General features: G+C 49.9%; 1 protein-coding gene across 3 annotated transcripts in view; it reads right to left on the bottom strand.

Annotated features, from left to right (window-relative positions):
* Positions 1-26,407, bottom strand: part of RABGAP1L (RAB GTPase activating protein 1 like) — a 401,062-nt gene that overhangs the window by 83,525 nt on the left and 291,130 nt on the right. For 2 of the 3 annotated variants that reach the window (XM_055120168.1, XM_055120167.1), the window contains exon 19: positions 10,544-10,672. In XM_055120168.1, the coding sequence (XP_054976143.1) occupies positions 10,544-10,672 (129 nt within the window). Of the gene's footprint in view, positions 1-10,543; positions 10,673-25,097; positions 25,949-26,407 lie in introns of those variants that run through there. The other variant, XM_004613724.2, reaches the window with a different exon arrangement.

The following is a 26,407-nucleotide window of genomic DNA, read 5'->3' as shown; positions in this document are numbered from 1 at the left end:
CAACAAGTCTCACCGTGGAGACGTGACTGGTGCCCGCTCGAGCAAATCGATGAGCAACGGGATGACAGTGCTATAGTGATCATGAAAATACCATCTCTTCTTTCGGACCAAATGAGGCCTCTCCTCAAAAACTAAGCAGATGTACTGACACATACATTTGCTGTGCATATAGGGGGCAGACGCTCCAGATACCAATTTCCCGTCTCCATCCATGCCCAGATACAGACTTCCCATTCTCCCTGTCTCCTCACAATGTCTGATCTGTGCGACCTCCAACAATGACCTCTCCATAATTCAAATGCAACTGGTCTGGGTGCAAATTCCATCCTAATCCAATATGGTTAGGTGGGTCCTAATACTTTACAACTTGGGGGGTGGGGGGGCCGTCCTTCTGCACAGACACAGACAGTGGGTGATAGACCGCGGAAGGACACAGCACAACACCCGCCAGAAAGACGAGAGAGATCTGTGAACAGAGAAACATCGGGGGCACCGAGGATCTGACCTTGAGCTGCCAGAAGTAGGAAGTGCATTTCCGCTGCTGGAGTCACATGAATTGGGATGTTTTGTTACCGCGGCTCTAGCAGGCTGATACAGGCCTGAGTCAGGGGGCAGATGCGGGGGGCACGCAACCAGCCAGTGGACACTGGCCACCCCGGAGCATGAGTGAGGTACTAAGGATCAGGGACCACTGAGGAAAATAGAACCCCTGGAAAAGAGGGAATAAATAAAGGAGGGCGGGGCTGGAGCAATAGCACAGCGGGTAGGTCGTTTGCCTTGCACTCGGCCGACCCAGGTTCGATTCCCAGCATCCCATAGGGTCCCCCAAGCACTGCCAGGAGTGATTCCTGAGTGCAGAGCCAGGAGTAAGCCCTGTGCATCGCCAGGTGTGACCCAAAAAGAAAAAAAAAAAAGTTGCTTCAAGAAAATTTATGTGGTTTCAAGCTGAATATTTAAATTTTTACTAATTTTATTATTATTATTTTTTGCTTTTTGGGTCACACCCAGCGATGCTCAGGGGTTACTCCTGGCTTTGCACTCAGGAATTACTCCTGGCAGTGCTTGGGGGACCATGTGGGATGCCGGGGATCGAAGCCGGGTCGGTCGAGCGCAAGGCAAACGCCGTACCCGCTGTGCTATCGCTCCGGCCCCTAATTTTATGTTTTATATGCAGTAAATATGTCTCAATACCATTTATTTAAAAAGTCTGCTCTTTGCCTAATATATATTCTTATCTCATTTGTTGTAAACTGTCCACCTATGTATTTGTTTCTTAGTTATCTGTTCTTTTCCTTTAATCTGCATGTGTGTTTATATGACAATATTAAACTACTTTATTGCAGGTGAAAAAAAAATAAAGGAGGGCGGGTTCATAAACGCACTATAGCTGTTTAAAAGGAGTTACCGTAGCGAAAGCACAGCGGGGAGGGTGCTGGCCTTGCACGCAGCTGACCCGAGTTCAATCCCGTCACCCCATGTGGTTTTCCCAGACCCACCAGGAGGGACCCCCGAGCACAGAGTCAGCCCTGAGCACTGCCAGGTGTAACCCCCAAACCAAAATAAAATGAGGGGGCTGGAGTGATAGCATAGCGGGTAGGGCGTTTGCCTTGCACGCGGCCGACCCAGGTTCAAATCCCAGCATCCCATATGGTCCCCTGAGCACCGCCAGGAGTAATTCCTGAGTGCAGAGCCAGGAGGAACCCCTGTGCATCGCCAGGTGTGACCCAAAAACAAAACAAAAAAACAAAATAAAATGAGTCACTGAAACTTCTTCAAGGCGCAGCTAAGTAACACAACACACTTTTGCCACCACTTCCACCACTTCCTGTATGGTGAGATCCACTCAAATGAGAAATAAAGACACCTTCTCAGATGCTGCTACTGTCCTTACAGTGCTCTAGGAACTACTCTGGCTGCACTAAGGATTCAGCAGCAGGTGAGCAGAGAAAGGGTCAAGGCGCTACCTTTCCTCCCCCTCCCCCTCCTGGTGCCAACAGAGACCCCGGGTCAGAGGCACTGGTGCCAGGAGGGATGTGGGTCCCATCCCTTACCATCTACCACCCCACAGAGCACCTCTCCCTTGCGGGGGGTGCCCCCTCCCCCCGAACCTGGCCAGAGAAGCAGAGACCTGCCAATGTTACTGCATTTCCAAGTGGCATCGTTCCTGTTACTTGGGAGGGTCCTTTCTCTATTTACAACTTGTCACCCCCATTTCAAAAGTGGTTTTTACACAGGGAGGAGGGGAAAAGGTCCAATAGTAAAATACATAGCACTGGAGCACTGTCGTCCTGTTGTTCATCGATTTGCTCGAGCGGGCACCAGTCACGTCTCCATGGTGAGACTTGTTGTGACTGTGTTTGGCATACTGAATACGCCACGGGGAGATTGCCAGGCTCTGCTGTGCGGGTGGGATGCTCTCGGTAGCTTGCCGGGCTCTCTGAGAGGGATGGAGGAATCGAACCCGGGTCGGTTGCATGCAAGGCAAACACCCTCCCCGCTGTGCTATCGCTCCAGTCCTATTTAAATATATATGCCTCTTGGAGAACCCGGCAAGCTACCGAGAGTATCCCGCCTGCACGGCAGAGCCTGGGAAGCTCCCCGTGGCGTATTCGATATGCCAAAAACAGTAACAATAACAGGTGCTCAGGGGACCATATGGGATGCTGGGAGTTGAACCTGGGTCAGCCGCGTGCAAGGCAAACGCCCTCCCCGCTGTGCTCTCGCTCCAGCCCAATATGCTGTCTAAAATCCTGTTTCTTAACAGGAGACCATTTAGACCCATGGGGTCCCCAGGCTATACTAAGGACGGCCCCAGTGCCAGATTAGGGGGCCAGTCCGTGGGACTGAAGGACACAGAGAGGAAACCATGCCAGAAGGGTGGTGTCGTGGTCAGAGGAAGATCAAGGCACGCTGGTCTGGGGAGGAAACTTAGCGGCTTGCCAGCTAAATGCTAAATGGGTCTGGGAGCTGGAGAAACAAAAATATCAATAAGCAAACGTAACATTATTCTGCCGCTACTCCCAGGGAAGAAACGGACGGCTGAAATGGCTGCGGTCGGCGTGCTTGGCTCGCTGGCCCCTGGTCTAGCCTTCCCAATCGAATCTACTCTCAAAGTCAAAGACATATTAATTATTTATATTGCTACCTCCAGTGAGCCACAAAACGGGCACAGAGGACCAACATCCTGTCTGTGCTATTATTTAAATCGTGTCCCCAAACACAAACTGTGAAGCCCAGTTGAAATACAGCCTTACTGTGAATCCACTACTAGAAACAAAAATCAAAGACATGAAGATCACATTTGTAAATCATTGTGGAAAAAAAATTTATTTATGGCTTTTTCCAAGGAAGATGGATACTAGCTTTAAATACACACACACACACATACATATTATTTTTTTTTTAGATTTTGGGCCATGCCCAGTTGTGCTCAGGGCTTAGTACTGACTCTGCAGGGACCTTATGGGTTACTTGGGATGGAACCAGGGTCAGTCGTGTCTAAGGTCAGTGCCTAACTGACGGACCATCACTCTGGCTTCTGATATCAATTTTTATAACCGTTTTCTGTCTCCTTGAGGTAGAGAATTTAATGATTCACATACATTAATTCATCATATAAAACTCAGGTTTCACCCACCAGGTGAAATGTCTTTATGTCTTTTTTTTTTTTTTTGCTTTTTGGGTCACACCCGGCGATGCACAGGGGTTCCTCCTGTCTCTGCACTCAGGAATTACCCCTGGCAGTGCTCAGGGGACCATATGGGATGCTGGGATTCGAACCCAGGTCGGCTGCATGCAAGGCAAACGCCCTCCCCGCTGTGCTATCGCTCCAGCCCCTATAGCTTTTTTTTTCTTTAAATTAAACTTAAAAGAACTGGCAGAAGTAGGTATAATGGAGGACTGAAATGGCAGAAACAACTAAGAGATCAGTGCAGCCTGGATCATTGGAGGCAGTCAGAAAAGCGGAATTTTCTAGTAAAATATGTAAAATAGTAACTTATGTAAAATACGTAAGCTGACTAAAATACGTAAGCTGCACCCCGTAGCTGCTCGCTGGACTGTCCACTCCCGCTTCCCCACTGAGCCAGAGCATGACCCATGTTTGAGGGTTCCCTGCCTGCCCTAACATGTGGCTTTTCGTGGTTGCTGTTTTGTCTCTTTTGCTGTTTGTTTTGGGGGGTGGCCACACCCAGTGGTGCTTGGAGGCTATTCCTGGCTCTATGTTCAGGGGGGCTGAGCACAGAGTGGGGGATCTCACCAGGTGCAAAGCAAGCACCTTTATAGAGAGTATGGGGAGTATTGTCTGCCATGGAGGCAGGGGGAGGGTGGGAAAGGGAGGGTTTACCGGGGATACAGGGGGTGGGGAATGTGCACTGGTGGAGGGATGGGTGTTTGATCATTGTATGACTGAAACCCAAACATGAAAGCTTGTAACTATCTCACGGTGATTCAATAAAATTAAAAAAAAAAACAAAACAAACAAGCACCGCGACCCGTGCACTCGCTCTTAGGCTGGAAGATACAGGACTAGTGGAACAAGATCACGTGACATTCATCTCCCTTGGAGGTGGGGGTGCAAACCACGGCCCACATCTGAGGGCACTGAGGGCTGTGAAGGCTCACAGCATCCGAGAAGGAAAGGAAGAGGCAACTGTTTTGATACGGCAACGACCTCTCGTTATTAAGTTGTAGATCACCACATCTCTGCACCCTAAGACACAATCAGATTCCCCCAGAAGATCATGATTCTTTAAACTAATATCCCCAGCAAGGCTTCTTTACGGAAAAGTTCCAGTAAAAAAAGGAACCTTTTGGGGCTGGAGCGATAGCACAGCGGGGAGGGCATTTGCCTTGCACACAGCCAACCCAGGTTCGATTCCCAGCATCCCATATAGTCCCCGAGCACCGCCAGGAGTGATTCCTGAGTGCAGAGCCAGGAGTAACCCCTGTGAATCACTGGATGTGACCCAAAAAGCCAAAAAAAAAAAAAATGAACCTTTTTCCACCATGCCTGAAAGGTTTCACATTTTTACATCCATGAAGTCAACAAAAGCCTGTATGTGGCTAATTCAGAGATCTCTTTGGGGGAGATGACATTCTGACACAGCGGCCCGAGGTAAACAGCAAACAGCAGAAGAAATTCAGAGGCCAAATGCTCCTAATACAAATGTTCTTTATCGTTTTTTGCTTCTTTGTGAAAGGTCTTTTCCAACAGTTAAAAATCAAATCCAGGGTTACATGTAGGAAGGTCCTCAAGGGGAAAATATTACATTTCTGGATGAGTGACTTTACCACTATAAAATCATGCTCTGGACGAGGCCAGATCGAATTGTGTTAATCCACTCTGGGAGAGTGGATAATTGTCCATCACAGTGTAGAGATAGCTGAGCTGGAGCGAGTAGTTGCCATGGCAACATCTAGTCACTGATGGCTAACTCTGCTGAGCGCATGGGGTAGGGGACAATTGTGAAATATGGCAGGACAGGACTTGGTTTGGGGCCACGAGGTGTCCCCGCCCCTTAAATCCCCCTTGCCCTTCTGCCTGTGCCCATCTTCCTTTATTCCTCCTCGGATGCACTTCAGACCTTTGTGGATCGTGTGAAACGGCAGTGATCACCAGTGTCATCACCAGGACAGAGACACGCAGGGCAGAGGTGGCCACGGATGGCCAAGGTTTGGCAGTCACTAATCAAGCTGGACAAACAGGAGAAAATCTGAGCATAGGTCTGGTTTTTTCTTTGTAGGTGATGAAGTGACCTTTTGAAATATTAGTTTTTGGAGAATGGGTGATTTTTTTCCCTCCCCTTGGATAACAAAGAATTTAATGTCCTCCGGCACCATTGTCCCTAGTCTGGAGTTTGTTCCTACTTCTCTCCAACTCCTTTTTCTTGCAGTACTGCAGGCCCCAGCAGCCGTCACTTCTCTTCCACTACAGACTCAGAGCCTGGCAAGCTCCCCGTGGCGTATCTGATATGCCAAAAACAGTAACAGGTCTCACAGTGGAGACGTTACTGGTGCCCACTCGAGCAAATCGATGAGCAACAGGATGACAGTGACAGTCATCATCCTTTTTTCTTTTGGGTCACACCTGGCGATGCACAGGGGTTACTCCTGGCTCTGCACTCAGGAATTACTCCTGGCGGTGCTCAGGGGACCATATGAGATGCTGGGAATCGATGCTCAGAGTTACTCCTGGCTCCTCACTTAGGAATTACTCCTGGCGGTGCTCAGGGGACCATATGGGATGCCGGGGATCCAACCAAGGTGGGCCGCGTGCAAGGCAAACGCCCTACCCGCTGTGCTATTGCTCCAGCCCAGTCATCATCCTTGATGATGACAGTGACAGACTCCATCATCCTTGATGACCACCCCTCGGCTCTGAGCTTATCCTTGTGACATGGTAGCTGCGTCTGCCAGTACAGAAGGGATGAGCAGTCCAGAAACCGACTGTTAAGTCATTGGTACCTTGAGATAGGCTACGGTGGGAATATTCCCATGATGGGAGACAGTGAAAACTACAAAGCAGGATTCCTCGTTTTTTATCCTTGCTATCAGGTCTCAATGCCCCACTGCCTGGCCACTCCGTGCTTCTCTTAGCCTCTCGCTGGCAAACCCCAACTCTGCATCCAAAGAATCATCTGCTTATTCCCAAACTGGAATTCACGGAACAGCGCTGATTTCTTTTCTTTTTGGGTCACACCTGGCGACGCACAGGGGTTACTCCTGGCTCTGCACTCAGAAATCACCCCTGGTGGTGCTCAGGGGACCATATGGGATGCTGGGAATCGAACCCGGGTCGGCCACATGCAAGGCAAACACCCTACCCGCTGTGCTATCGCTCCAGCCCCAACAGCGCTGATTTTTATGGCTCTCAACTCAGAACCCCCAACAAGGCGGTAGGACACTTCCTCTGGGTTTCCCCAGTTAGTCCTTGCCTTCTCTACGATGTTCTCCACGCTTCTGAAACCTCTCCTTTCCTTAGGGTCATGCCAGGGTGACGTCGGTGGGGACTATGGCAAGGGGTTGAGGTAAAGGGATTTGAGGTTAAGGGAGCGATAGCACAGCGGGGAGGGCGTTTGCCTTGCACACGGCCCACCTCGGTTGGATCCCCGGCATCCCATATGGTTCCCTGAGCACCGCCAGGAGTAATTCCTAAGTGAGGGGCCAGGAGTAACCCTGAGCATTGGTGGATGTTACCAGAAAGCCAAAAAGAGGGGGCGGGGATTATAAAATGTGGGTCTATAGGGCTGGAGCGATAGCACAGCGGGGAGGGTGTTTGCCTTGCACGCGGCCAACCCGGGTTCGAATCCCAGCATTCTATATGGTCCCCTGAGCACCGCCAAGGGTAATTCCTGAGTGCAGAGCCAGGTGTTACCCCTGTGAATCGCCGGTGTGACCCAAAAAGCAAAAAAAAAAAAAAAAAGTGGGTCTAGGGGACTAGAGAGATTGCACAGTGGGCAAAGCACATGTCTTGCCCGCCAGGGACCCAGGTTCATTCAATCCCAGGTACCAAGCACCAATGACCCCCTGATTACTAAGTGCAGAACCAGGCATAAGCCCTGAGAAATGGCAGGTATAGTCCAAAAACCAAATTAAAAAAAAAAAAAAAAAACAAGCGGGTCTGCATTGAAAAACAATCTTTCAACCTTTGGCTGGACACTTAGGCTCTATCCCTAGGACAATCCCTGGAGACGTCGCTTGTCCAGCTTCACCTCACCCCTGCTTTGGGCCAGGTGAGAGCAATTGGAATAGCGTATGGGTAACACGGGTTTGAACATCGCCCCTTCCATGAGGCAGAAACAAAAATGGAGCAAGCCTATGATTACTTCAAAACAGAGCCCCAGAGCTGGGTTCCCGTTCTAATAAAGCTCTTCAGTTGCCCAGTGCACCTTCATTCCAGAAGGTTTATTCATAGATCTGAGTGTATTTCTTTGCACGTTGTATGCTCTGCACTTTTTTTTGTTTGTTTGTTTTTGGGTCACACCTGGCAATGCACAGGGGTTACTCCTGGCTCTGCACTCAGGAATCACTCCTGGCGGTGCTCAGGGGACCCTATGGGATGCTGGGAATCGAACCCGGGTCGGCCACTGTGCAAGGCAAATGCCCTACCCGCTGTGCTATCGCTCCAGCCTCTGCTCTGCACTTCTTAGCGCCCATGTCTCTGGTTTGATAATAGTTATCTTCATCTTCTGAGGAACTTTATAGGTAATATCTGGGGGCAGGGGGCATCTTCATAGATATGTCATATTGCTGTATCGTTTTCCCATGCTGCTTTTTTCCCGAGGAAATACTTAACGTGGCACTTTACTCATACTACTTGACTTTTCTATTTATGACTTATTAAATACTTGAATTTCTGCAACATGCCCCCAGTACACAAAGCAACTCCTCCACAGCTCTGGCTACTGGCTGGCGCTGGCCTTCACAAGTCAGTCACAAAATTCAGCCAGAGGCACCATGGCCCCGGGGATGTATTCTCAAGCTACAGGTAGATATGACTCATCGTCCACTGGCTCAGATGAAGGGACAGTAACGTCTGTAGGCCTTCCAAGTTTGCATGTCAAGGGCCAGGGAGACGGTCCAACTGGCTAAACGCATGCTCACTGTTTACTGTCTACTTTCTCCTGCAAAAATATATGGTCCCGAAGACACGGGATCTTTGATCAGAAAACAAATTTATACACATACAAACGGGTAGGGCGTTGGCCTTGCACTCGGCCAACCCGGGTTCGATTCCTCCGTCCCTCTCGGAGAGCCCAGCAACCTACCAAGAATATCTTGCCCTCACAGCAGAGCCTGGCAAGCTCCCCGTGGCGTATTCGAGATGCCAAACACAGTCACAACAAGTCTCACCATGGAGATGTTACTGGTGCCCGCTCGAGCAAATCAATGAACAATGGGATGACAGTGCTACAGTGCTACAAACATACACATCATAGTTTTGGTTTTTGGCCCACAGTGTTCAGAGCTGACTCCTGGACTCACTCCTGGTGGGTTTAGGAGATTATACGGGGTGCCAGGGATTGAACCCGGGTGGGTTGTGTGCAAGGCAAATGCCCTACCCGCTGTGCTATTGCTCCAGCCCCCAACAAATTTATATTATTGCCATGGTTAGGGAAGAAAATATATTCCAGAGGTGTAAGAACTAATTCCAATGAACCAAGCCAAATGCTGGCTCCAATTTTTTAAAAAATTATTTATTTTTATAAAGTTGTTTGTGATCTATTACATTCAATACTCTAACACTAATCCCACTACCAGTGTACCTTTCCACCACCATTATTTTCATTTTACCCCTTACATTCTCTCCCCTTGACTTTCTGAGCAGAGTTTCAACTTCAAATTGACTTAGGAAATGTGTTTTGTTGTTTCAGATATCTAATATCTGGGGGAGGGAGGCATCTTCACGTATGTTTCCTGTTGTTGTATTGTTTTCCTATGCTGCTTTATTTTCCGAGGGAACACTTCACTTGGCATTTTACCCACACCAGTTAACTTTACACTCTATAACATATTCAATACTTGATGGACTGGAGCGATAGCTGCCTTGCACGCGGCCAACCCGGGTTCGATTCCTCCGTCCCTCTCGGAGAGCCCAGCCAGCTACCGAGAGGATCCCGCTCGCACGGCAGAGCCTGGCAAGCTCCCCGTGGCGTATTGGATATGCCAAACACAGTCACAACAAGTCTCACCATGGAGACGTGACTGGTGCCCACTCGAGCAAATCGATGAGCAATGGGACGACAGTGACACAGTGCTACAGTGCTAAATACTTTATCTTAATTTTTGCAACAGGCTGGAGCAATAGCACAGCAGTTGGGCTTTCGCCTTTCACGCGGTCGACCCGAGTTCGATTCCTCAGACCCTCTCGGAGAGCCCGGCAAGCTACCGAGAGTATCGAGCCCTCGAGGCAGAGCCTGGCAAGCTCCCCGTGCGTATTGGATATGCCAAAAACAGTCACAATAAGTCTCTCAATGAGAGATGTTACTGGTGCCCGCTCGAACAAATCGATGAGCAACGGGATGACAGTGATAACAGTGATAATTTTTGCAACATGCCCCCAGTACACAAAACAACTCCTTCCCAGCCATGTACCCACGGACACGGAGCAGGTATGGGATGGAAACGGGCAGACAGAGACTCGAGGCCTTCCACGTCCCCGAGTGAGGAGAAAGCACAGCTTCCACAGCCCTTGTAGCTCTGTCCTGAATACTCCGAAAACAGATGGCAGAAGCGAACTACCAAGTCGGCTGCCATGGAAACCATGGTCACAGCAGCCCGCTCGCAGCCCCGCCCTACCTCCAAGACAAATGTCTGTCTTCCTTTTGTTACAACCATTTTGTTACAACCGGAACCTGGCGACTTTCACCGGGTCCCTCCCACAGGTACAGCGACAGACACAGACCCCTCCGGGCACTCTCGAAAGTGTGGGAGAGGCGCGTTTGCAGCCCTGACATCCAAAGACTCCGCGGAAGCCGAGAGAGGATTTTAAGGGATTTGCCATGTTCCTCTGCAGCCGCAGATATCAATTCCTGGCTCTTACCTTGATGTTGCAAGCCTGTTCCATCAGTCTTCTCGCATTTTCCTCGGCCCTGTATCTCTTTGGAAGCTGGACTCTGAAGAACTTTAAAGCACCTTCAAAATCAGCCTGCAGAAGATCTTCCTTTGAGGTCTGCAAAAGAAACATCGGGGACCATCACGACATTTTCCTTTGCCTTCAGAACGAACCCACGGCAAGAAGGAATCTCTGTTTCCCCAGAGACGAGCTTTTTGGGTGAGTTCCAACAAATATTTTGGAAGACATTTCCTGACCTCTTTCCTGGAAGTGGAAATAAGTCATCACACGGAACCTAAAAGCGACGGAAGTGAATCACCAGGCTCACACCTTAGTTTATATGACCTGGAGACCAGAACGGTCGAGTCTGGCCACGCTAGACAAAATACGATGGTGAGAAAACAGAAAAATACCAGACGAGGGGAACACAGGAGTGCTGAGGTTGGCCTGTGATGGGAGCTTGCTGGGCGTTTGAGAATCTGACGCCAAGATGGCTGAAGACACACAAGGCAGTCAAAGCACCCCGAGTCACGGCAGCGGCAGCTGATGCAGAGAGGGATTCTCACTAACGGTGGCTGCGAGGGGCAAGGGGATGGCAGGCTCTGAGGAACGAATGAATGAGTGATGCATACTTCGTCCTCGCAGACCTGTTTGAAACTATTGCTCGAACGCACAACTGACTTTTTTTTTCTTCTTTTTTTGGTCACACCCGGCAATGCATAGGGGTTAAGTCCTGACTCTGCCCTCAGGAATTTTTTTTTTCTTTTTGGGTCACACCCGGCGATGCACAGGGGTTCCTCCTGGCTCTGCATTCAGGAATTACTCCTGGCATCCCAGGGGACCACATGGGATGCTGGGAATCGAACCTGGGTCGGCCGCATGCAAGGCAAACGCCCTCCCCACTGTGCTATTGCTCCAGCCCTTGCACTCAGGAATTACTCCTGGCGGTGCTCAGAGGACCATTCGGGATGCCAGGGATCGAACCCGGGTCGGTCGAGTGCAAGGCAAATTGCCCTACATGCTGTGCTATTGCTCCGGCCCCACAGCTGGCTTCTTTAAGGAACAAACACGGAGGGACAGTGACAGTACGGGGTCGTGGCGCTTGCCTGGTGAGGCTGTCCATGTGGTTCGAGCTCTGCAACCCAGAGTCCCCTGAGCACCACTGGGGGTGACCTGCAGCTCCCAACACCACACCCCTGCCCCAGTCATAAACACTTGGAAAGAAGTATATCCACACATGGGGGGAAAAATACAAAGACGGACAGCAAATGTTTCTCGGACTAGTGGGATTATGGGGAATTTCATTCTTCTTTTATTCAGGGGCCACACCTGCTTGTGCTCAGGGCTTACTCTCGGCTCTGTGCTTAGGGATCACTCCTGGCAGGGCTCAGGGGACCAAGATGGGTACCAGGGATCACACCCAAGGCAGCCACAGGCGGTACGAGCTCTTCGACCCAGTAATTTCATTCTTTGTTTCATTTTCTATAGTAAATAGCTTGTAATTTAAAAACAACAACAACAACAACAACAACAACAAAATCATTTCACAAACATCTCTAAGTAATCTTTGGCCAAGATTATAGATTTTGGATACACAGCAGTAAACAAATCAGACAGTTAGATATATAAAGAGCCAGTATTCAGCAGCCAAAAGCTTATTACTTTGGAAATATTGCTAGGAAATATTCAGATCCTGGAGACTAGACACCACAGCAGGGATGCAGCTCAGTGGTCGAACAGAGCCTCATATGTGAGAGGACCTGGGTTTGATCCTGAATCATACACAAAAAGCATATACATGTTTTGAGTGCGTGTGTGTGTGTGTGTGTGTGTGTGTGTGTACATGTCCCCTATCTTATCTCTCTGGTTTCATGAGTCCTGTTTTTTTTCTTTTTGGGTCACACCCAGTGATGTTCAAGGGTTCCTCCTGGCTCTACACTCAGGAATTACCCCTCACGGTGCTCGGGGGACCATATGGGATGCCGGGGATCGAATCCAGGTTGGCTGCGTGCAAGGCAAACACCCTACCCACTGTGCTATCGCTCCAGCCCCATGAGTCCTACTTTCTCTTTTTTTTTTTTGGGTCACACCCGGCAATGCACAGGGGTCATTCCTGGCATGTACTCAGGAATTACCCCTGGCGGTGCTCAGGGGACCATATGGGATGCTGGGATTCGAACCCGGGTCGGCCGCGTGCAAGGCAAACGCCCTACCCGCTGTGCTATCACTCCAGCCCCAAGTCCTACTTTCATCTCTCCTTATAAATATAACCCCCCTCCCCTCTGCTCCTTTAAACAGAAACATGAAATCAATCCACATACCTGGCATTTTTACAAAGGATCTGATTGACCCAGATTTAGAGCCGCACCAGTCAGAAGCAAACAGAGGCTGAAAGACGGCAGGGAAAGGAAGCCTCGATGAACTCACCGTTTCCTTCCCGCCTGCATCCTTAACCGTGAGGGCGGCGGGCGGAGAGGACGCCTAGCACGGCGGTGGGTATGAGCAACTCACCCTCACATGTGGCTGCTGCAAGCCTCCACAGCGTTTGCTGACTGAAATGCCGCTCCCCCACCCCGCCCCGCTGCACTCTGGGCCAGGAAGCCGCATTTCTACATTCCTGCACCCCCCACCCCCCACTTGCACCACCAGATCATCACCAGCAGCACCGGTTCTGGTCCCCGCTGGGGAAGTGCACGCCAGCCTGCCTCGCGTTTGTAGGGTGATGTGAAATGCAGTGCCCTGCCGACTCAAAGGCGCCCCCCATGTTCAGTGCTCAGTGAGCCTCTAGTGACAGGTAATGGGGAGCAGTCACCTCGATTCCCAAGCCGGCCCCAGGCCTGACTTCAAATCCAGCCTCTACGAATCCTGAGGAAGAATCCTGCTGTGTCTCAGGTGGAATGCGTGCTTGCCTAGGAGAGGCCCCCGGTCCAATTTCCGACATCACACGCTCTCTGGCCCCGTCCCGGAAGTGACCCTGGCCTCCCCAGCACTGCTGACTGTGGCCTCTCTGAAAAAAGAGTCTATTCTGTGCTGTTTACGTGGGCCGGGGCGTTGAGCCGCTGCCTTGAGGAGGGGTCGTCTGGGAGCCCCTGCGTGACTGAGACCCTGTGACTGACCTTTCCCCACGCACCCCAGGAGTCGGGACAGTCCTCACCACACAGCTTGCGTGTCTCGGGGGAGGCCCTCAAACAAGGTGAGGGTTCTCAGGGCCAACGAGCAGGAGGGGAAGAAAGGAAGAGTGTAGGAGGGTCGCCTTCTTCACGGCCCCAACCTCCACCTCCAGGAAGAGCTCAAGTCAAAGGTCAGACTGTGATAAAGTCCTTCCTTCCAGGTGGGGACAAGGGGCTGGAGCCATAACACAGCGGGGAGGGCGTTTGCCTTGCACGCAACCGACCCAAGGTTCAATTCCCAACATCCCAGAGGGTCCCCCGAGCACCGCCAGGAGTAATTCCTGAGTGCATGAGCCAGGAGTAACCCCTGAGCATTGCCAGGTGTGACCCAAAAAGCAGAAAAGAAAAGCAAGGAAGAATCATTCTAGTTCAGGGGCCGGAGCAATAACACAGTGGGGAGGGTGTTTGCCTTGCACGCGGCCGACCCGGGTTCAATTCCCAGCATCCCATAGGGTCCCCCGAGCACCACCAGGAGTAATTCCTGAGTGCATGAGCCAGGAGTAATCCCTGAGCATCACCGCGTGTGACCCCACCCCCCCAAAAAAAGGTGGGGACATCTTCAAATACAAGCATCTGAGGAGGAAATGAGTCCAGGGGGAAAGATGTGTCTTGACTTACTCAAAACAAAGTCTCAGGGAGGAGAGTTTGGAAACTCCGCTGCTCCAGTGTGCTTAGATATTAATATTTTACTAGCTAAAAATGTATCCTGCGCTCACATCTCTAATGCTGTAAAAACCAGCCGTCAGAGTTGTGCGAATGTGCAGTCTTCTCAAAGACCGGAATAGAATTTCACTGTGAATGAAATTGTGCCAGCGAAAGACATGAACCTTTCTTGCCATTGTTCGGGAAGACACTCTGAGTTCTACTTTTGATTCTAACTCACCCCGCCCCCAGAACTTCCTATCTTATCTTATTTTTTATTTTTTTGCTTTTTGGGTCACACCCGGTGATGCACAGGGGTTACTCCTGGCTCATGCACTCAGGAATCACTCCTGGCGGTGCTCAGGGGACCCTATGGGATGCTGGGAATCGAACCCAGGTTGGCTGCGTGCAAGGCCAACACCCTCCCCGCTGTGCTATCGCTCCAGCCTCAACCAGAACTTCCTATCTTTAAGAAGCACTGTAACTGTTATAGAGCAACTCAAATGCTCTGTATGCTATCGACAAATTTTAAACTTACAGGACTAGCTCTCCTGTTTATAACAATGAAGATCTGTGAATTTTTTTTTTCTTTCTACGATTGAGAAAAGTGCCTCCTGTCCTACCAATATTTGGATACCTTGCTAAGAATTTAACAGAAAGTTGCCTGGTAGAGCACACAGTAGCAGGTACAAGGCCCTGAGTTTGATCCGAGACACCAAGTGTCCTCCCAAAACACAGCCAAGGGGGCAGGAGCGATAGCACGGCGGGGAGGGTGTTTGCCTTGCACGTGGCCATCCAGGGTTCGATTCCCAGCATTCCATACAAAGCCCTGAGCACCGCCAGGAGTGATTCCTGAGTGCATGAGCCAGGAGTAGCCCCTGGGCATCTCCAGGTGTGACCCACAGCCAAGATGAAACCCAGGTGCACAACTGGGTGTGACTCCTATACACTAATGAGATTAAAACAAAAATAATAAGTGACATGAAAATACTTAGTCTCTTGGGGCTGGAGCAATAGCACAGCGGGGAGGATGTTTGCCTTGCACGCCGCCGACCTGGGTTCGATTCCCAGCATCCCATATGGTCCCCTGAGCACTGCCAGGGGGTAATTCCTGATTGCAGAGCCAGGAGTAACCCCTGTGCATCACCAGGAGTGACCCAAAAAGCAAAAAAAAAAAAAGAAAAAGAAAAGAAAAGACTTAGTCTCTCTTCAAAAGGAGATCAACTAATTAATAAGCAGAGGCAGAAAGAGAAGATCTACTTCCGTCTCTGTTCTTGCATTCCTTGCTTAAAATTAATGCTACAAGAAGGTCACAAGTTGCTGGGAGATGCTGGTTTGTCTTTCCTCCCTGAAGAGGAAACTCAGGTTTACTGAGTAGCTCTGGTCACCGTGTTTCTGAGGCGCACCCAATCCCATCAGTACTTCCAATTCTCTGTGTTGATCTTTAACTTCTCCTTTGTGTTCTGCTTTCCTATTGGTTAATCATTAACACCCCAAAATCAGACTCAGTGACTTGTAAAAAAATCTGAGGACTCTGGATTTTGCATAGATAAGTGAAATCCTGCTTTTCTCTTTACTTTATGTCCTTTGAATAGTTTACTTTGGAGCAGTGTCCTTTTTGTATAGACACGGGGAGACAGTTGAATGCTATGCTTTTGTAACTTGGGAGTTAATTGGCCGAGTAATATTTACTCCTGGGCATCTGTCTCATTTACTCATCATAAGCTTTAGTTAACCTTAGTTCCTAACACCCGCCAAAAGGAGGGCCCCAGCGAGGGACTAGGATGGACCCAGGGCAAGCCACAAGCTACCCAGGTGTTAGAAAGGGACAAGCTGTAAGCTACCCTGGCCTCAAAAAGGGACAGGCCACGCGCCACAAAATGTATAGTAAGTTAAGAGCACAGTCATGGACAAACTCTGTCATGACCCAAAAAGAAGTAACTGAATAAGGACCCTGCTGGGGTTAGGAAAGACTCACTGGCCTGAGGACCGTAGTCTGGGATCTATAGCAAGATGTACCCAGGAAGAGCCACCCTTCAAGCATAAAATATCTCTCGCTGCTCTCTGCCAGGATGTGACTCGAGTGGCCGCAAGTGTGCGGCCTCTCCGTTGCTAAATGACCACGATCCCAGAGGCCACCCATCTACTTTTGGCACTAGCAGCTTCTTGCAGAAATGTCTCTAGACTGTGAACTAAGCCATGACCCCATGCCACCCCAGGAGGGGATAGGTTTTTCTCTCTTGTCTTTTCCTTTCGGGAGGCGCGGGGGAGGGGGTGGTGTGGCGACCGCCATCTTATAAGGACCACTAAAGAGAGGTACAAGCTTGCAATGATGCAATTTCCAGTAGAAATTTCCCTGGACTTGGTTACTAAAATACTAAAATACAGAAATCCAAAACCGCGATAGCGGCTGCGCGACCTCATATCTCTTCATTTTCAGCAATGGAAAACAAATTATCAAATGCTTCCTTTTCAGCAGGTCTGATCTCGGGGGGGGGGGGGCGGGGGGAAACTCCAAACAATAATAGTGAGTATTTTGTTGAAATATTGAATGTAATCAAAGTAAAGAGAAAGTAAAGTGAAAATTATCAGCTACACAAGCAGGAGGGGTGGGGGTGGGATGGGGGGTATACTGGGGTTCTTGGTGGTGGAACATGTGCACTGGTGAAGGGATGGGTGTTCAATCATTGTATAACTGAGACTTAAGCCTGAAAGCTTTGTAACTTTCCACATGGTGATTCAATTAAAAAAAAAAAAGCTTAAAATATCTCTTACTGTGCCCATACAAAATGGCTAGAAATATTTTGGGGGTATGGTGCCACCAACAGGTCAACCTGTACCTGTGGGGCGAGAGCATCAGCAGCCTGATACCCCAAAATTGCCAATGTGTCTTTGGCTGGACCCCAACAACTTGGGACCAAGTTTACCAAGAAATTAAACGGCCAAAAGTTAGGTATGTGGGAGCCACACCCACAAACCACCTCCGGCTCAGCTATACAAGCTCATTTATTGGCCTTATTTCAGAGACTCATAGATAAATCTCGAAAGAGATCAAAAGCCACAGTTAATCTCGGGTCTGTGCATGGCTGAACAGACTGGGGTAAATCAGAGGGGGGCGGGTTGGCCTGGTGCCCACCCAAGCAGAGCCCCCAACAGCTGTTTGCTTCCCCAATCCAAAATCGCCACCCTACTCCTGGCCTGACTCCACGGTCTCAGGACAGACTCACCAAGACATAATCCGTTGAAAATTCTGGTATGCGGGTTTTGTGACTGAAATCTCCAGGCTTTCTCAGGGCTGGGGATGGCTACCTCCCCCCCACTTCCCAATACTCCTAGAAGCACTTGCAGTCACCCCCACAAACCAACTCCAGTGCCACCCTGTAAGCTCTACTACCGGCCTTGCTTCAGAGACCCATAAATAAATCTCAAAAGAACTCAAAAGCCACAGTTAAGCTCGGACCTGCACATGGATGAACAGACTGGGGTAAATGAGAGGGGGGCGGTTGGCCTGTGCCAGCCCAAGTCCCCAGCCACCGCTTGCTTCCACAATCCAAAATCACCATCATACTCCCGGCCTGACTCCACTATCTCAGGATGAACTTCACCAAGATATAATCTGCTGAAAATTTGGGTATGTGGGTTTTGTGACTGAAATCTCCATGTTTTCTCAGGGTCGGGATGGGCTACCTCCCCCCACCTCCCTGTACTTCCAGAAGCCTCGGCAGTCACATCCACACCTAAATTGAAAAGCTACTCCAGCCTTACCATCTCGTTAAAAATACCGAATGCCCTGAACAAACACCATGATCTCTTAGCACCTGTATTGCAAACCATAATGCACAAAAGGAAAAGGAGAGAGAGAGAGAGAGCAAGAAGGAAAGTGTCTCCCATATAGGGAAGCTGGGGGTGGGGGCTGGGGGGTTGGAGGATAGTTGTGGGGAAACAGAAGACACTGTGGTGGGAAATGGACACCAGTGGAGCTATGGGTGCTGGATCACTGTATGACTGAAACCCAATTATGAACAGCTTTGTAATGGTCTATCTCATGGATACCCAATTAAAACATTTTTTTTAAAAAAAAAGTAATGTGGAATTCATGCCCAGTTCAATCAGCTTAATCAATGGCTGAATAAACAGCAGTGCTCCTACATTTTAAAAAAAATGACTAGGGGGGCTGGAGCAATAGCACAGCAGGTAGGGTGCTTGCCTTGCACACGGCCAACCCGGGTTCAATTCCCAGCATCCCATATGGTCCCCTGAGCACCGCCAGGGGTAATTCCTGAGTGTAGAGCCAGGAGTGACCCCTGTGCATCGCCGGGTGTGACCCAAAAAGCAAAAACAAATAAACAAATAAATTAAAAAAAATAAAAAATGACTAGAAATATTATTAAGAAGTAAATTTAAGATGACTGTTTAAATGGATACTGACTAAAAACAGGGGAAAGTATACACCCTTGGATGGAATTCTGCCCTTGGGCGGATCTCCTAGCAGGTTGAGATTTTTGTCCTTGAGTTTCTTCTAGAACTTTCCCTGAAGGAAGGGCTTTACATCTGTTCATTGTTCATGATAATGTTCAATAACACCTCTGTGTAATTGCTACCCCCAACCCTTCATAGTTTCTCTGTAACTGATGAGACAGGTGAGACTTGAATAAATGGCAACTGATTCACAACCAGCCTGGTAGCCCCCGGCCACTGAACTCATGAATAGTACAGCCACAGTTTGAACTCAGTACAAATTAAAAAAAAAAAAAAAAAGAACTAGGATGCAATTTGACACAGTGTAATAAATTCAATCCAACTTAACTCTTAAAATGGTCACTGAACAATAGTACAGCAGGGAGGGTGTTTGCTTGCACATGGCCAACCCAGGGTTCGATCCCTGGCATCCCATAGGGTCCCCCGAGCACCGCCAGGAGTGATTCCTGAGTGCAGAGCCAGGAGGAACCCCTGAGCATTGCTGGGTGTGACCCAAAAATTTTTAAGAAAAAAATAAAGGCCACTGAAGGACTGCTGAAGTGTTTGCCTTAAAATTCCAACCATCATAGCCCCAGAGCTACGGTATCTACAGTGGCCTGTGCAGTATCTACAGTGGATGTGCTGAAACCACAGCCAACACTAGTATTTGGAGATAATGATCTGTTAATGGCTGGAGCCATAACACAGCAGTAGGGCGTTCGCCTTGCACACGGCTGACCTGGGTTCAATTCCTCCGCTCCTCTTGAAGAACCCGGCAAGCTACTGAGAGTATGTCGCCCGCATGGCAGAGCCTGGCAAGCTAACCATGGCATATTCAACATGACAAAAACAGTAACAAAATAAGTCTCACAATGGAGACGTTACTGGTGCCCGCTGGAGCCAATCGATGAGCAACGGGATGGCAGTGACGGTGACAGTGATCTGTTAATAACTTCCGTATCTCATAGCAAGAGAAAAAAAAATCTTGGGGCTGGAGCAATAGCACATTGGGGAGGGCGTTTGCCTTACATGCGGCCGACCCGGGTTCGATTCCCAGCATCCCATAGGGTCCCCTGAGCACCAGCCAGGAGTAATTCCTGAGTGCAAAGCCAGGAGTAACTCCTGTGCATTGCTGGGTGTGACCCAAAAAGCAAAAAGAAAAAAAAAAGGAAAAAAATCTCGAGGGGAGACTTTGCCGCGCCCGCAGCCCCAGTATGATTGAGGAAGAGGAGGGAGCTGCTTTGGACACCAGCAGCCCGCCAGCAACCTGCAGTATGTGACTTGAGCGTTTCCGCCAGGTCCCCCGTGCGGGGGCCCGGCGTTTCTTTTTTTTAATCTCTCTCTCTCTCTCCTTCAACCTCTCCTGAGCACAGCACAGCCTCCACCCCACTTCTCTGAGCACAAAATGGAGAGACGCACCCAAATGCGCGGCGCGGCGCGGCTGGCGGGAGATTGAGGGCGGGGAAGTACCGGTCTCCGCCCACATCGGACACTTAAAGAGAGTGCAGCCACGTGGGCTTTCCCACTTCGCCGTGCCCGCAGCCCCAGTATGACGGAGGAGGACAAGGGAGCTTTCCCATTTCCGCCCGTGCGTGGGGCCCGGTATTTCTCTAGGTTTTCCCATCTTATGAGCACCATAAAAGGGTAAAAGATTGTAGTGATAGAATTTCAGACAGAATTTTCCCTGGACTTTAGACAGAAACCCAAAACCCAAAACCGCGCGGCCGCCGCGGCCGCGTGACCTAATGTCATCTTAGTATCAGCAATATGTAATGGTTCCTTCTTAATGGGTTGGACTTTTGTGGGAGATCCTAACAAGAATAGTAAGTATTTTGTTGAAATATTGAAGGCAATCAAAGTGGTAGCCATCTCTCTAGACTGAACTAAGCTATATCCCCAAGCCGGCTGAGAAGAAATATCCTTCTTTCTCGGGAAGAAACGCGGCGTGGTGTCAAACATAGTGTGATGTCCATTAAGCAAACAGACCTGGTGGCGTGGGAATGGGATATAAGGGGAAAAATTATGTACATGGATTAGCGGGACGCTGGTGGTATCTCGAGCCGGAGCCGATATCAGCGCAAGACCTTTGGTTCCAGAAACTGCTTGCAGACACTCTACTAGACTATCAACTAAGCCAGAGCCCCACGCCGGCTGATGACGGGAAATAACCATCCTCTTCGGTTTTTTTTCCCTTTGTCAGACAGCGTGGCGATTACTAAACAGGCGTGAACTCGGTGGCGCGGGGCAAGGGGGAAAAAGAAAAGTTATGTAACAAACAGCGGGACTTAATATCTCTATATTCTTAGCAATGGAGAACTATCAAATGCCTCCTTGGCAATAGGACTCTTTTTCTTTTTGGGGGGAAACCCCAGCAACGGTAGTGAGTTGTGTGTTGAAACATGGAATGTAATCGAGATAAGCGTAAACGAAGTGAAACTTATCACGTACAAGGGTGGGGACTGGGGAGGTGGGAGGGGGCGGCAGATATACTGGGGGGGTTGGTGATGGAAGATGGGCACTGGTGAAGGGAAGGGTGTTTGAGTATTGTATAACTGACATAATCCTGAGAACTTTGTAACCCTCCACTTGGTGATTCAATAAAAAAATTAAAAAAAAAAATCTCGAGGGGAAAAGGAGATTTCTGACACTCACAGAAGTTTTCCTCTCCCCTGATTTCACACTCTCGCAGAGTTCAGCCTCCGGTTAGGGGCCGCCGCTGACACCATTGGACTGCTTTTCCCACTGAAAAATTCAGTGGCAGAGGATCACATTTTAAAGTGACTTTTGTTAAAGTGGGAGGTGCCACGTTGACTCACTAATTAAAAATAAACTATAAAAAATAAAATGTAAATGCAATAATGAAATGTTAAAAAAAATAAAAAAATAAAAAAAAATACTGAATTAAATTACGAAATAAATAAAGAAAAGAAAATTAATTAAAAAAAATAAATAAATAAATAAAGTGGGAGGTGCAGGGAGTGGGCGGGAGCAGGTCCAGCATCGCTCTGGGTTGTTTCTATCCCAAATCTCTCACTACGCTTAAAGACAGATAAATCTTGAAGGGCCGCTGATAAAAAGCTTACACTGGATTCTCCCAGGGGATTACCGGGAAAGTTCTCTCTCTCTCTCTCTCTCTCTCTCTCTCTCTCTCTCTCTCTCTCTCTCTCTCTCTCTCTCTCTCCCCACCCCTCTCTCTCTCTCTCCCTCTCCCTCTCTCCCTCCCTCCCTCCCTCCCTCCCTCCCTCCCTCCCTCCCTCCCGATTTTCACCATAAATGGCTTTTCTTCCGTTTGGTCTTGGTGACTAAGAGGACTTCCTTTCATCTGAGAAATATTTCTGGAGGCCTGAGAATCTCTTGAGAGCGGGGACTTTGGGCGAGGGGGACATTGCTTAGCTGGTGCCTAGGATACCTGAATTTTCTGCATTGATATTTTAATTGGACCCCAGAAACGTGTTTGCTAAGTGTCCATTGAATTTGTGCCTTGTGGTTATTTGCCCTGGATTTGCTACAGGGAAGCTGCTTTCTCCTAGGTATTCCCTTGGAAGGCGATTAGCAAAAACACCAACAGTGCCCGATGTTGCGGGATGGACCCTGAGTCCAGAATGTCGCCCCAACAAGGGGGTGCTATACCATTGTGCTATCCCTGGCCCCAAAGCTCGATGGTCACTCTGAGAATCAGGGAACAGTAAGCCAAGTTCAGAGGCATCACTGTGGGCCAATTAAAATACCAATGCAGGAAATTCAGGTATCCTAGGCCCCCAAGTGATTCTCAGACCTCCAGAACATTCTCTTAGTTAAGTCTTCAGGCATTTGATTATTTTACAAAGTTAGGTTGTTTTATATGACAGAAATGCATTAAACCCACACGCGTCTGTGTCTAAGATGTGAAATTAGAAAGCTCAGGGACACCTGAGCTTCACCTGAGCCCCGTGGCAGGTGACAGAAAGTCTAGACCATCACGGAGGCTGGATTCCCCTGAGGGGTGCCTGTGCATAGTAGCCTTGACCCCCTGGCATTAGCCAGTGAAATAACACCCGTCTGGGCAACGGCACTAGCCCTGGGACATGCACGGGACCGGGAGCAGCAATCCAGCCATCCTGGCTAATCAAAGGGCAGGCGCTGGCCCCAACACTGAGCCCGTCCTATTCGCATCAAGAATCTCTGTCAGGGGGCTGGAGCAATAGCACAGCAGGTAGGGCGTTTGCCTTGCATGCGGCCGACCCGGGTTCGATCCCCGGCATCCCATATGGTCCCCCAAGCACGACCAGGAGTAATTCCTGAGTGCAGAGCCAGGAGTAACCCCTGTGCATTGCCGGGTGTGACCCAAAAATATTTTAAAAAAAGAATCTTTGCAGGTCCACTCAGCGCTACCCAAAGCTCAGCACAGACGCCTGCCTGGCGTGCAGGGGAGATCTGCACGGGGGAGCCCGGCACGGCCACACGGGGACACTGGGAGGACCGGGCAACCCCCAGTGACAGCCCGAGATGTCCCCATCCTTCCCGCTTCAAGCTGTGAGCACACGTCACTGTGGGTTTCATCGGAGATTTTTTTTCCCCCCCCCAAACTCGAGGCAGTTTCAAGTCAATCTCAACACATCTCTAAATTTGAGTAGAAGAGATGTTCCTCATGTAGGTTCTGCACGAAACTGAAAATGCAAAACACGGCCAAGGCCCCACAGGATTCCTGGGGGGTTCCCAGAGGAAGCCCGAGGGACACGGAGTTGTCTTTGAGAGGGTGGACACAGGAAACCCTGCCTTGGGGGATCCCTGTCATCACCCAGGCGATTCCCTGCCGTGTCTGCCCTTCCTTTCCCTTCTCTTAAATAAAATCTTTTTCTGAATTAAAGAAGAGAAATTATATGGAAACGTAATAGCTGGAGATGATTCGTCAAAGAAAAGCAGATAATTTGTTGAAATGTATTTTAATGCTTCTTAATGTCAAAACTCCTGGACTAAAATGCTTTTTCCTTCAGTTAAAAACATCTCTCTAATAGGATCATGAGTCTTCAGTTTTCTCCTTTATTAAGAAAAAAAAAACCCCGTGATTTAAGTGAAAACCAATGACCTCATGTGGGCATTAAGACCTATGCGCTGAGTGCTTCACGTTTTTTCCCCTTAAACGACAAAGGAACTGCATCTCTCAGATTGCTCCCCTCTCTGTAACTGCTTGTTGGTCACTGCATCTAAGTTCCTCCTGCAATGATAAATAGACTTTCCTCTGGGCAAGAAATCCCTTGTGGACATGACTTCCTAGTTGTGTCTAGGACGATTATACAGGAAAGTCCACATTTGCTCGCAAATCTATATACGTAAAGCCTGATTGAATGATTGAACTGGTAACTAGAAGCAGAGATTCCGGAGGGAAGGTTTGTGGGGGAGAAGAGTCGGATGCAGGGAAGTAAATACTGCACTTCTGGAAAGCTTCACGTCCAAAAGAACCGTAATGAGGGGAACATCTCAAATGGCATCCAAGTCCATTGCAGAAAACAGACAAAGCGAAATTCTTCTTGCCCAATTACCAAATAACGATACAGGAGGACTGCAGACCAATGACATTATAGAACAGTTGCTAGGTACACTTCCCAAACCACTGATAAGAAACCCTTGCACTGGTAATTGTGGGTATTTAATTTTAACCCTTGGTAGGAAAGGAAGGAGGAAAAGGGTTTTTTTTTTCCTCTGGTGCCGGAAATGAAAAAACAAGACAGCCCGACTTCCCAGATCACAGCCCTGACCCAATACCTGAAGATACACAGATTAAATATTCAAGGAGGCAAATCTCTATATTCCCCCCTCCCCTGCCGAGGGGCTGGGAAGAGGGGGGGTAAATAGCCTCTTAGAACAACAACAAACACCCCCCCACCCAACAAAGCAACAGTCATCAAATTGGAATCAAATACGGAGGCTAGAAAGCACCACACATCACCCGGCTACACAGAGCCGGTGTCCAGGTGACATTTTAACCCCTTGGAGACAGAGTAGCAGAACGCGGGCATCAAATATTTGGGTATATGCCGCTTCCTGACGGCGCCCGCTGGCTGGAACAGCTTCTGTCCATAGCCACTAACTGGCCACAGGCTCCCAGAGCTGGGCACACCTGGGGGAGCCAAGGAAGGAGTGGCCAGGTCCAGGGTTGGACAGGGCCCAGGGCGGCTGGTGGGGAGAAGGTGAAGGAAACAGGAGACCGCAAGCCTCGTCCAGGGACCCAAGGGACGCTCGGCGAGGGTGGCAGCCCCCCCCCTCCAAACGAAGTGGAACGGAACCAGGCTCACCGCAAGCAGACGAGGCACGAACAGCCGATGCCCCATGCCCAGCAGCTCCAGGACCCGGCACGCGTACTCGTTCACCAGCTTGCTCCTTTCGTCGTGCATGTCCTGGGACTTTTTCACAGGAGGTGGGAGCTTAGCAGCTGAGGCCGGGCAGGGCACCCCTTCTTCCATGAGCAGGAGGTAGGTATCCAGAATGGGGCACTCGGGGAGCTCGGAGCCACACGCTCAACCAGACTGCGGAGGGAGGGGAGGCAGGCGCGAGAGCCCAGCCCCGGGTGGGAACTGTCAGCTAGTGTCGCCCCAGGAGGGACATGTTTGGCCACACGAGATCCACGGTGCACACGAGGCGAGCCTCAGAGATCCCGGGAACGGCAGGAAGTCAAAATCCGGTCTCCATCAGAACCGGCGCCACCGCCAGCAGCAAGAAAATGGCCAAGAGTGATGTGATGCAGGAGAGAGAGAGAGAGAGAGAGAGAGAGAGAGAGAGAGAGAGTTCGGCTACATGTGCAGAAACGGAAACGTGTCTCAGTGAGAGCACGCCCCAGGGCCAGTGTGTGAGTGTGTGTGTGTGTGTGTGTGCGTGTGTGTGTGTGTGTGTGTGTGTGTGTGTGAGAGAGAGAGAGAGAGAGAGAGAGAGAGAGAGAGAGAGAGAGAGAGCGGGGCTGTGTCTGATGGAGGGGCTGTGTGCGCTCACAGCAGCGGGAGCAGCCGCTGGGCAGTTTGCGGAGCTGCAGGGGGAGGAAAGGATGAGCTCATTGCAATCCTTGCATCGTGACAAGCGACGAACGAGCCCGGCTGGTGGCTGCCGCTGCCACCACCGCCGCCTCTCGCTGTGAATCAGTAATGAAGGGGCAGGGAAGGAAGGAGGAGGCGGAGGTGAATGAGTATGCAGAAGTGTGTCTCAGGGGAGAATGCTGTAAGAGGAAGCCAATGGCGAGCAGGGGGGGTGGGGGGGGACAGAGGTGCGCCCCCCCCTCCCCGCCGCCCGTCCACCTTCAATCAGTGTTAGCCTGACAGCTTCTGCCGCTGAATCCCAAGCCTGCAGCCGGCTTCTCCCGACACGTGATGCTCAGACAGAAACCAGGCAGCCTGTCGGATGCAGGGCTGACCTTCCTTCACACTTGCTTTCTAATAACAGGAAGAGAAATCAAAGTCTGATTTTTTTTCATCCTGCGTCACTATCAAGGGGGGGCGGCCCCAGTCCCGATGAGATGACTGAAATTCCGACGGGAGAGCTAGGAGGAGGAGGGCAAAATGGTACCCAGGACGATGGGAAGAGGAAGGACCAAGTATCTCAGACACCACCCACGGGC

The sequence above is a fragment of the Sorex araneus genome, chromosome X, assembly GCF_027595985.1.
Source record: "Sorex araneus isolate mSorAra2 chromosome X, mSorAra2.pri, whole genome shotgun sequence".
Classification (NCBI taxonomy): domain Eukaryota; kingdom Metazoa; phylum Chordata; class Mammalia; order Eulipotyphla; family Soricidae; genus Sorex; species Sorex araneus.
Note: the sequence above shows the minus strand (reverse complement) of the source record. Positions and strands in the feature narration are given on the sequence as shown.